This window comes from Malus sylvestris, chromosome 4 (genome assembly GCF_916048215.2).
Source record: "Malus sylvestris chromosome 4, drMalSylv7.2, whole genome shotgun sequence".
NCBI classification, from domain to species: domain Eukaryota; kingdom Viridiplantae; phylum Streptophyta; class Magnoliopsida; order Rosales; family Rosaceae; genus Malus; species Malus sylvestris.
The window spans coordinates 11644505-11656908 of NC_062263.1; the positions used below are offsets into that span (position 1 = coordinate 11644505).

The following is a 12404-nucleotide window of genomic DNA, read 5'->3' on the forward strand; positions in this document are numbered from 1 at the left end:
GACTCCAACTTATATTCTAGTAATGATTGATGAGCTATGACTACAGTTGTCCAGGTCACTATAGGTGATTCCGACTTATATGCTAGCCATGATTGATAAGATATGTGATGAGATATGTATAAGTCGTACAGGTCACTATAGGTGACTCTGACTTACGAGTTAGCATATGTGATGAATATGTTATGAGCTAGAATATGAGATGAATATGTGATAAGCTAGCATATTTGATGAATATGTGATAAGCTAACATATGTGATGAACTAGTATATATGTTGAGATATGGGTAAGTCGTACAGGTCACCCTAGGTGACTCCGACTTGCGTACTAGTATGAGCTATTAATCACATGATTAATTGATATTATTAATGAAATGTTGTGTTGTTGTGAGGGGTTATAATGTTTTATATGGTTTCTATAAAAATTTTACTTATAGGGCCACTCACCATTGTCTTGTCTTCACCCTCCAGGTTTTCTTAGCTGACCTTTCTTATCGTCAAAGATTTGTGGCGATTCTTGGTATTGGAGATTATTTCAAGGGTACAATTCTTAATTCACTCTTCTGTACTTGCTTATGCTCTAACGTCATGTATGAAGTGGGTTTATTCCCGCTCACCAGTGCACTCTAGTATTTAGGCTCTTTTAGGTTTAAATTTATTCACAATTTTCCACATCATCACCCTTCATGGCTTCGTCACCCTCCAGGTGTCGGCCAGCACAGCTCAATTCGGAGTCCTAGTGGACATTCTGGGTCGGGGTGTGTTAATTTGGTATCAGAGCATAAGTTGGGCAGTATTATGTTCATCACACGCATGATGTGAGCATTCTTGGTTTTTGTGTCTAATGTTCGAATTTCGTCACCTCGTCGAATACGGAAAATATGTTAGTGGTTCCTAAGTTTTGGGCAAAATTGATGACTTGTCGATCTTTAGAAGATCATTTTGGGCGAGTGTCTCTAGATTATAATCAATGAACTTTTCTGTCGAGGAAAGGTGTGGAATTGAGACTAGTTGATGGCCCTAACGTGGAGTTAATGTATCATTGTTGGTGTATCGTCAGGAATTCATGGATCAATCTTGTTACTAGTGTTAACCATCATTATTAAACCTGTTGAGAGTAGAAATCAAAAGTAATTTTGATTCCTTGGCGATATCCGGGAGAATGCCACCCTTCCATTTTCGTACTACATTAGTTTCTTGCATTTTTTTGCTCAAATCCTATTTCAAATTGGTGGTCTATATGACAAACTTTTGAAACTCAAAGTTTTCTCGTGAAGCAGGTTAAATCCATAGTAGTCTTATCAATGTCTGGAACCATTTGGAATGACCTATTTTATCCGTGATTTAAAATTAACAATTATCATCCTTGCTTGGAAATCAAATGACATTTCTCTATGGAGAACGTGTCTGAAATCCTTATCAACCTTAAAACTTCTTAAATACACTTACTTTTTGAAAAGGACATATTTACTCTCGAACAGTTTCAGTTTATGCTATTCTATTCCAGTTGGAAAATACGAGTGTTGAAATGGAATTATCTTTAACCTATCGAGAAATGGCTTGAATGATTATAATCATTTTGTAATATGAATGGAGTTAGGAAGTACCATTATACTACTTTCAGTACGAAATATTTTGTACATATTGAGAATGTGAAAACCAATAATTATGATGCTGAACAAATGCTATGCTCATGTGTTGTTCAATTGGTGGTAGCTTTACTTGAGTGGAAAACCGTATTCTTCCAGTCTCAAAGCTTAAAGTGTTGACGATGATTTCTTCTTTAAAATGGGCGTTGAAATTTCAACAACAAGACACTTGTCAAATCAACTAAGATAGAAGTGGGATGTTGTTAAATTACCCGTGGGACGTGATCAAATGTGGAACTAAAACAGAAATAAAAATTGAGACTCTACGTGAGGTAATGGAAGAGAATTTTCAGTTTAGGCGTCTCGCCTTAGGTTAGAGCGGAAGGATGTTTAGGAAAGAAGGTCCAAACAAACTAAAGAGCCACAATTTCTTTTGTTTACTTTTGGAGGATGATGGTATTATGAGAAAGTTGCTTATACATCTTTATACAAGTTCAGGCAATCAAAAACCCAACAAGATTATCATATTCATGTATTTATACTGCATTGTGTTACGTGTTTCATTTCTTAACAAATAATTCTATCATTATTCTTCCATCGTTAATATTGATCCTTTGAGATTGGAAATTTAAGCTAGTTTTAATTTATTGGTAGTATTGTTAGAATATCACCTAATAGAATTCTTGCGAAGTCTACTTTTATTAAGACTCTAGAAATGTCTCTTGTGGCAATGTGGTGCTAATGTGGTAACACTCGGCGGAAGAACATTTTGGGAAATTACTTTTGGTTCCTGGTAGTTTAATACTTTTGTGATGTTGCCATTCGATCATCAAGAACCTTGTTAGCTCATTCTTAAATTTGACCTTGTTACTTTTGGCCTAAGACCACAACGGAGTTGTTTAGTCTTTCAGCATAATTCATTGTTTGTTTGACTGAGGGTTATGTGCTAGCAATGATTGATGAGCCATGATTTCAGTCCTACAGGTCATTAGAGGTGACTCCGACTTATGTGCTAGCAATGATTGATGAGCTATGAGTACAGTCGTACAGGTCACTATAGGTGATTCCGACTTATATGCTAGCCACCATTGATGAGATATGTGATGAGATATTGATAAGTCGTACAGGTCACTATAGGCGACTCCGACTTACGAGTTAGCATATGTGATGAATATGGTATGAGCTAGAATATATGATGAATATGTGATAAGCTAGCATATTTGCTGAATATGTGACGAGCAAAAATATGTGATGAAATATGTGATGAACTAGTATATGTGATGAGATATGGGTAAGTCGTACAAGTCACCCTAGGTGACTCCGACTTGCGTACTAGTATGAGTTATTAATCGCATGATTAATTGATATTATTGATGAGATGCTGTGTTGTGGTATATTATGATTTTTTTTTCTGAAAATTATACAGGTGTTGTAGCGAGGGGTTATAATGTTTTATATGGTTTCTATAAAAATTTTACTTACAAGGCCACTCACCCTTATTTTGTCTTCACCTTCCAGGTTTTATTAGCTGAGCTTTCTTATCATCGAAGATTCATGGCGATTCTTAGTATTGGAGATTATTTCGAGGGTACGATTCTTAATTCAATCTTTTGTACTTGCTTATGCTATAACATCACGTGTGAAGTGGGTTTATTCCCGCTTACCAGTGCATTCTGGTATTTAGGCACTCTTAGGTTTAAATTTATTCACAATTTTCCACATAATCACCCTTTATGGCTTCATCATCTTCCAGGTGTCGGCCAGCACAACTCAATTCGGAGTCCTAGTAGACATTCCGGGTTGGAGTGTGTCAGTCTGAAAATTCAATTAAGGCATTTTTTTTTTTAAGGAAATTTTAAAAAACTTGCACAACGATTGTTTAGCCTTGCAAGACAAAGCCTCCATCGCATAAGATTCAATATTATTAACCCCGTTCATCTCGTTCCTCCCTCACTTCCCTCTTCTTCCTTTTTTTCCCCGCACGATACCCTTTCTTTCCTTCATCTCTATCTCCATCCATCTCTCCTTCACTCACCTTGTCTCTCCGTCCCTCTCTCATGCCGTCATCGCTTCTTCTCCAAGAGGTAATTTCCTCTTCCGTTTTTAGTTTCAATTTTGTTTATTGACTGAGGATTAGAATTAGGGTTTTTAATTTTTTCAAATTGGGGGCGGTGGGGTTAGATTTAGAGTTCATAAATTGGAGGTTACATTTAGATTCTTAAATTAGAGGTTTTAGGGTTCTTAATTGGGGTTAGATTTAGGTCTTAAATTAGGGGAACGATTTTGGGCAGTGAGGTTAGATTAGGTTTTCTTAAATTAGGGGTTAGATTTAGGGTGCTTCACTGGGGGTTAGATTAGGGCTCTTAGATTAGGGGTTTTTTAATTTCAAGTACAGGGTTCAAATTAGGGGTTGTTTTAATTTACATACAGGGTTCTTAAATTAGGGATTTGTTAATGTTTTCCTGTGTTCTATGCATCCACAACATTGCACTTACACTTTTCACTATGCAACAATCCTTTTATTTATTTATCTTTATATCATATAAGTCACCCTTTTAATTCTCTTATTACGGTTAGATGAAATATATTTATGTTTGTGGTTTTTATGTTGGAATTTAAGATATTGTAGGATGTGTTCTCTATTGTAGGTTTGAAAGAAAAAAATTTGAATTACACTATACATTTGTGGAATAATTTTTTAGAGATTTGCATTGTTGACTGCCATGATTTCTTGATATATAATGGGGTATTAGCCTTTGTTGTTGCCTTATTAATATGATAGACTCAGTTGTGTTGCTTGTTGAATTCGGCCTCCCAATTTTGAAGTTACATTTTTAGGAATGTCATGAAGGAATTCTCTCTTGGGTCTGGCTATACTTAATTCAACAAGAAGGACAAAAAATGGGAAATTTATATGTAAAATATCTTTTCAGCCAGATAGGGCAATGTCATGGTGATTAGGTATAACAAACCAACAGGAACACATTAAATCAAATGAAATCTGTTTGTGAACTCCATTATTATTAATGTCATGAATGGGTTCTCTCCTAGGTCTAGCTATACTTAATTCACCAAGAACGACAAAAAATGGGAAATTTTTATGTAAAATATATGTTCAGCCAAATAGGGCAATGTCATGGTAATTAGGTATAACAAACAAATAGGAACACATTAAATCAAATGAAATCTGTTTGTGAACTCCATTATTATTATTATTCAAAGATATGGGAGCCCACATGATATAAGCAAATCTGGATTTTACTAGTACATAGTGATATACTCTCTCTCACATTATTAATTTGTTGTGAGGTCTTTATTTAAACATAAGGTAGTAAGGATATCCAAGGCACCTCACATTTGTTTGATTTTAGGTAGTAAACTTGTATCGTTGTCCTTTATGCTAGTTTCTTCTTATAAGTTATAATTGATGGGTCTATATCCTATCTTAATGAATTAGTTTGTGTATAGTATATCAGTTTTAAGTTTTGCTTCTGCCAAACTTGAATTGGGTTTTTAATTAGGGTTTTTAAGTTTGGGTTTTTAAATTTCGTTTTAAATTTAAGTTGAAATTATTAGCATGTGTACGGTAGGTTAAATCTTTGTGTATGAAACAAATTGATTTCCAATTTTGTAGATGTCACACCTCATTAGAACTCGGAGGGCGATGACTTCTACACCTAGCTCGACGGCTATACCTAGTCATATCACTACACCTACTACTGCTGCCACTGCTTCAGTCAAGATGGACTATAGGCCAATCAATCCGGTTGACCCAGTTGGTCCTCCAGTCCCACAGGCATAGGCATCGTCAACTTCTTCGGTGGCATTGCTTGTTAGCGCTCGATGAACTCACCAACACCCCCGCACTACGGACCAGATGTCACCATCAGGATCCACAACTGATGCCTCGGGTACACGGCCAAGTATACAATCCTAATTCACTCCCTCATTCCCATGTTAAATGAGTTTTGTTATTTTAGGTTCAATTTGTTAAGCTAAGTCATGTAAGGATTAAAAAGTTTCCATTGTTTTCTCTTTTTTTGTTCGCAATTTCTTCGCTTTCAGAAATGGGTTTTATCATGAAATCGAAATTATTTGTATTCTATAATTCATTTCTGTTAATTTTTATGTTTGTGCAATTTTTTTGTTAATTTATATGTCATTTCTTAGTTACTGAAATGGGTTTCTCACGGAATTGAAATGGTAATGTTGTGAACGAGATTTGATGCTAAGGAAATGGTGAAAATGTTTAACTGGGAAATGAAAACCTTGGTAATTATCATGAAGCTAAATTTTTAGAGTCGTAGAAGTTTCGGTTGTGACTGTCAGTCTTAAAAATGTCAATGTGGATGAGGTTATATGGAATTGTTTGATACGGCAGCTTAGAATTCTTTGTCAAGCCTGTTGCCAGCAATGTCGAGAGCCTGTGTATACAAGCTCAAAAATTGGTCATCTTGGATGGCAGTTGTCCCCATTTTTTAAAGTTTGTTGTGGTATTTGAAAATGCTCAAATTGGAAATATGTTCTAATTAGGAGAAAGGAAATAGTGGCCTCAAATAGAAAAGTAGTTAGGATGCTCAATAAGTAACTTTCAAGAGAAATAAAGGAAGAAAATGTATGCGAATATTAACTGACTTTTGTTATTTTAGGTTCAATTTGTTAAGTTATGTCATGTAAGGATTAAAAATTTGTCATTGTTCTGAACCTTTTATTAAACTGTTGTGATCATAGTGTTGGATACGTATATTGTTTATGTTATTTTCAGGGTTTTGGGAAATGTTTTAATTATAGGGGAGATTATGCTGAAATTTTAGTAGGATTTGTTATTAGTTTTGGGTTAATAATTTTTTTATCATCTCTTTGCAGCGAAGAAAAACACCCGAGGACCTTGTCAGTAATTGAAGACGGCGAAGATCACCCGGGTAACCAATGGTCGTATCCTAATTGGATATGATGAGTGACATCAAGCAACACCAACGGTGGAGCAGCATAGTGCATTGGCCCATGACATTGAGCATGTCGTGCGGACCTTTTGCCCTACGCGGTGGAAGTCTTGGAAGGCGATGTCGAAGGAGACAAAGAACACGGTGCGCAACCAATTGTCCGTAAGTAGCATCGCCTTTTTAATGCTTTTCATGTAAAATTTATATAGTTATATTTATTACTGTCTTATATTACTAATACTTTCAAAATATTTGCTACATTGCAAACAAACTACAATTTGGAGGACATGGACGAGGACATGTTCACGTACCTCAATCTGCTCTTCTCCGAACGCTACAAGCAGTGGAATAGTGACCTGCACCAATGTTTCCAGCAGTTTGATGATCCACAGGTCACTCTCGAGAAGGGTTGTCCGAAGGAGTTGGAGGACTGACAAGATAGTTAGGTTTGGCTTTGCGGTCATTTTCAGGAGCCAGGCTATGTGATGCGTTTTTAAGTACGACTTCTTTCATTTTACTTTTTTAATTTTTACTAATGTTTATTATTATTTTTTTAATTTTCTTTAAGTATTACAACTAATACTTTTATTTTTTGTATACCAGAAGAAGGCGAAGGCAAACAAGATCAATCGGGAGAAGAAGGCTCTTCTCCACCATTCAGGTTCGAGACCTTTCTCCTATAGGATGGAGGCACGACGAAAGGTATATATTATAGCTTTCATTTCCAATTTTAAAATGTCACTAATTTTTTTTGCTACTAACATTTTCCTTGTCTTTTTCAATTTCATGAGGGTTCAATGGAGATCGACATCTTTGTTGATGTTTATGTTCGGCCTGGGGATGAGTTGACCGAGTCCCTTCATGTAAGTAATTTCTTATGCATTAAACATTTAAACTAATTATTTCAAATTGTTTTCTCTTAATAATCCATCTTTTTTTTCACAGGCGACAATGGTGGAAAAGAGTCAGTCAGTGCTTCAGGAGTCTACCTCCCAGCTTCCCTTGGGCACGCCGATCGAGTACGTGGATCCCCCTGAGGATGTAGGGTTTCACATCATGATAGAGACATTGGACCAGACTTTCGGTCGAACGCCAAGGACTTACTGTCGGGGGATGGGAAATGCTAGGCGGCGGGAGAGTAGAGCCTCGTCATCCTCGCAGTCAAAGGGCCAGGTTCCGGCTTTGACGCAGGAAGTCGCTAGCCTGAAAAGTGAGATGGCATCATACAAGTCTCAAATGTCGATACTTGTACAAGCCCTCAGTTCCTCCAGAAAACATCTTCCCGTTTTTTCTGCACCATCGCCTTCACAACCCTTCCACACCGAGCAAGCACAGCAATCAGGCCTGTCGACCTTCGACCTCGTCCCTAACCAACAACAAGATTACCAAGCACCTTCGAACGACATGCCTATAGATTTTTCCACTTTTTTTTCATAGTTTTGTTCCTGCTTTCTTTTAAAACTTTATATTTGTACACACATTTTTATTTATATTATAAATAAAAATTATTTTTTTATTCATTAATTTGCTTATGTTTTATTTTTTTTGTCATTAGTATGAAATCTTTTTTTTTCCTTTTATTCTATTTTTTTTTAATAAAAATTACACTTGCGCGACTCCAAGAATAACATTGCTCTTCTCCAAGAGGTGGCATCACAGCTTCCCCCGGAGACCCCTATTGAGGAAGTTACTCCGAGAAAGGATATGGGTCTTCAGATTGTGACTGAGACCTGAAATGAGACTCTCGGTCATAGGCCTAGTAAAGTTTACTAAGGGATAGGGAGTGCGCGACACCGTAACATTATTGCCACTGGCGAAGCTACATAGAAGCAAGGAGGGGCAGTTGCGCCTCCCCTTGTCAGAAATTAAGCCCAGGAGCAACGGTCCGCCCCTCCGGTCCCATTGGAAAACTTGCAACGCCATGAGGGACAAAGTTCCAAAAATCTTAGAGGAGGAGGAAGAAGAATTTCAGCCATCAAAACCCAAACTCATGACCCGTTCTCCTTTCCTTATTCAAATCCCTGCACCTCACAGATCTCATACACATATGGGGTTTGAAGCTCGAAGGAAAACTAGTGGCGCGGGTGTGTGAAAATGTGAGCAAATAGGAGATGTAATTTTGGGCTAGAAACTTTTAAAAATCAAAAGAAACGAATGAGGTCCTGGGCTACTGCAGTCAAGGCATTGGGCCCAAAACTGAAGGATGATTTTGTGAAAACATGTTCATTTGAATAACATCTATAGCATGCATTTAACAATTAAAAGGCGGAATCATGCTTGCATGCATTCAAAAACAAAACATTACCCATGAAATTCAAAGCCTAGTAGATTGGTGAACCAAGACTCAACTCAAATCAAAGTGAGTTGAGAAATTTATACCTTTGTAGATTCCTCTTTGCATAAGCAAAGGCTAATCACCCAAGGAGAGGGCCTTCATTCCTTGCTTCTTAGATCCATGGATTTGGATGGAAGAATATGGTTCTCCAAGTTCCCAAAATTGAGAACCTCTAAGTCTCCACACCAAGGAAAGATTGATGAAGAAATGAGTGACCTTGGAGTAGTGGGATTGCTAGATCCACCCTCCAAGGGGGCCGGCCTCTTTAGAGAGAAATGAGAGCATTGTGTTCTCTCCAATTTCCCAAAAGAAAACCCTAAAATGAATTTTGGCTATAAAGTCATATTTATACCTTTATTCATTGGGGTGGCAAACTTGTAATTAAAGCAAGTTCACTACCCTCCTCTAAATGGCCGGCCATAGGGTTTTGTTTGGGCTTTTTGGGCCTTTGTGAATTAAGTTGTCATACAACTTAAGTCAATGGGCTTGACGTTCGAAGCCCATTGGGCCTCAAGGTCCAAAACTATCCCGAGGTCTTTAACGAACTTATTCGTTTAATTAATTAACATATTAATTAATCCTTGCCATAAATAATTAAACCATTTAATTATTCTTACTCATCTCCATTGTTTCTTCAATCTCCACCTTACACGGTGTACGATCCATTAGGTTCCTTTTAGCGAGGCAGTGGGCGATTAAAACTCTTTAAAATCGATTGTGAATTGAAACTTATTTTCAATTCTCCCTTTAGTGTTTATACACGTTTAGGGCTTCCACAAACCAAGAGTGACACCTAGCAGCATATCATGGTTACCCAAGCTAATCAGAAGAGGTAGAGAACCTATTCAGTTTAGGATTACAAATGCAATACGGTCTTTCTCTAATACAATACTCTTGACCACATTGTTTGGTTTGATAGTTTATTCATGTCTACTATCCAATGTGATTCGTGTGCTTATATGATTACCTTGAATGTGATTTAGAACGAATTTTCTAAATCTCATTCATACTCTGGCCAGAGGTTCTAAATCATATCATAGAGTATTCTCCCTCAAACGGTTTGAAGGTTAGAGATCCCTTATTGCGCATTCACTTGCCTACATAGCTAAGTAGCTTAACCCCAACTATGTCGTGGACACCCTCCTGATGGAGTGACTTTGACATAATCAAAGATCAAGGACTTAACCACAAGACAACTATGATGCCTCAGGTCAAAGGACTACTTTGCATTATCCCAACCATGAGTTCTCATGTGACATGAATATGAGAACTCTTTGTTGATCGTGTTCAGTGTACTCATTCTCTATTGAGCACCTACGTACTTGTCATGATGTCACACACACCAATGACTCGAGACTAGTCACTCTCCCTGAGAGAAGACACAGCATGTACTGATCTTAACAGACTGTCAATGCCCAATTGGCAATCCTATGATCAGGAACGTTTAGGATGTGTCTACGAAAGAATGGTCTCATGAATCTAACTTCTTTAGATCGTATTCTCCCAATCACATATTCCTTGGACTTATCGTTTAAGCATATAACATTTATATGAGACGGCTCAAACAATAATATTTGCCCTTTATATTTAAACTAGATTAGTTTAACATGTGAAATGTCCGTAAAGTATCATCATATGATTGGCTTTAGGGCACATTTCCAACAAAAACTTGGGCCTAGTTGATATAAAATAAAAATAAAAAGGGTTGGGTGGCACCCACAAGAGAAAAAGGAGGGCAATTTGGGTTGAAGCAATAATAGGATGAGGAAAACTACAAAAAGACAAGTTTCAATACTTTGGTCTCGACATGTCGACAAAATTAAATCACATTTTTCGGTAATTACTCTCACTTGGAGACTTGAAGAGACTCCCACTAGACTTTGGAACTCAAAAGATTCATGATTACATCTATTTATAAGCTTTTTACATTGATTTGGTATTATCAGTTGCAACTGTTTCAGTAGAGAAAACGTTTTTTGCTATAAGTTTTTTCAAAATACCAGTGCGTAACAAAATAGGAGTTCAACTATTGGGTGATAGCTTTGTTGTTTACATTAAGAGATATATTTTTTCTTTTATTGGTAATAAGCTTATTATGCAACGTTTTCATGACATGAAACATTGCCGGCAACAATTGTAACTTATTTGTATTGATACATTATGAACGACACTTAAATATTTTACTATATAAAAGGATTTTGTTGTCTACATTTTTTTGGAACCTTGTATGCTTTTAAATTTTATCCCTCCCCTTGAAAATTTCTGACTTCGCCATTGACTGCAGCCTCCTCTTCTTCTAGACAAAGCTTGGGATAGGCGATCACTTTTGATAGTGTGAATTGAGGACTTGCAACGGCACTTTGTGGCCTAGAGCGACCAAATTAGGATCCAGGGCTTTCAGATGAGCCAGATCTTACATGCCATCTAGTTGTCTGGCTTCAATTCCCGATGTCATCAATTGCTTTTCAGCCACCTCAAACTTCGGGTTCGCTGCCACTCCACCCAACAAATACCTAGCCGTTTGACCTAGCAAACGCCGACTACTAGCTTTTATAATTTTTTTTATTAGGATATTATCATTTTTTTTTGTACGTACATTTTCATATATAATGTAAATAATAATTAAATTAATTATTCTTTTTGTGTTTTAAATTAATTAAATAATTTAACAAAAAAATTATTAAATATGTAATTTAATTAAAAAAATAATAATTAAAAAATAAATATAGAAAGCACTTTGCATGAGTAACATCATTCGTCGCCTAAGATTTAAAGCTTGGAAGACTTCCGTCGCGATTAAGTTTAAGCGACGACGTATTTATAATTACGGAAACTTTAAAATACTCGAAAACTAAATATGATAGGACAAATTTTGTAGCATCCCTGTTTACTGAACGAACCAATTTGTCGTGCAAATCTTACCTAACGAAGACTTGTCATTGCCGGAAAGTCAACCCGATGACAACCATTTGTAACCTGAAACTACAGACTTCGTCCTTTGAACTTTTGTGCGACGAATGTCCTTGTCGCAATTCTTCATCACGCAAAGCTCCTTGCGCTAACATATATTTTGTCTTTGTCGCATAATTGTTTGCATGGGCAACAAAATTTTCTTCACACTAATTTTGACGTGATAAAACTTTGTTTTACGTGACAAACTTGTTTTCCTCTTAAAAGCTGTTTTCTGTAGTAGTGCACTGACTTAAGCTTATCTTAAGGCATGTTGCCATCCTTCTTGATCTCTTCTTTCTTTTTCCATTCTAATTTTGGCAGTGGTTGATCTCTCCTTTTTGTCATGGGGAGTCTTGGTAGCTGTGGTCAATCTCTCTTTGTTGAGGAGAGTATTTTGTAGCAGTTATGACTTAAATACTACTCTACTTTGGTTCTTAGAATGGCAACTATTTAGTTAAAATCCAAAGTGGTGGTTTTGTGGTTTGTGCACTTGCCAAGAACTATGAGGAGGAAACTTGATGTTTGTTGTAGGTGACTCAAATAGCAATTTTTTTTTTTTGTTGATGATTGCAAGACCATCAAGGTGGTG

At 36.7% G+C, this 12404-nt stretch overlaps 1 protein-coding gene across 1 annotated transcript; it reads left to right on the plus strand.

Annotated features, from left to right (window-relative positions):
• Positions 1–3514: 3514 nt before the first annotated feature.
• LOC126617759 (uncharacterized) lies at positions 3515–7971 on the plus strand. The gene is made up of 6 exons (XM_050285809.1): positions 3515–3669; positions 5220–5508; positions 6452–7025; positions 7132–7230; positions 7320–7391; positions 7474–7971. Exons 4-6 carry the CDS (start codon positions 7213–7215, stop codon positions 7963–7965), a joined length of 582 nt encoding a protein of 193 aa, XP_050141766.1. The 5' UTR covers positions 3515–3669; positions 5220–5508; positions 6452–7025; positions 7132–7212; the 3' UTR covers positions 7966–7971.
• Positions 7972–12404: the final 4433 nt, after the last annotated feature.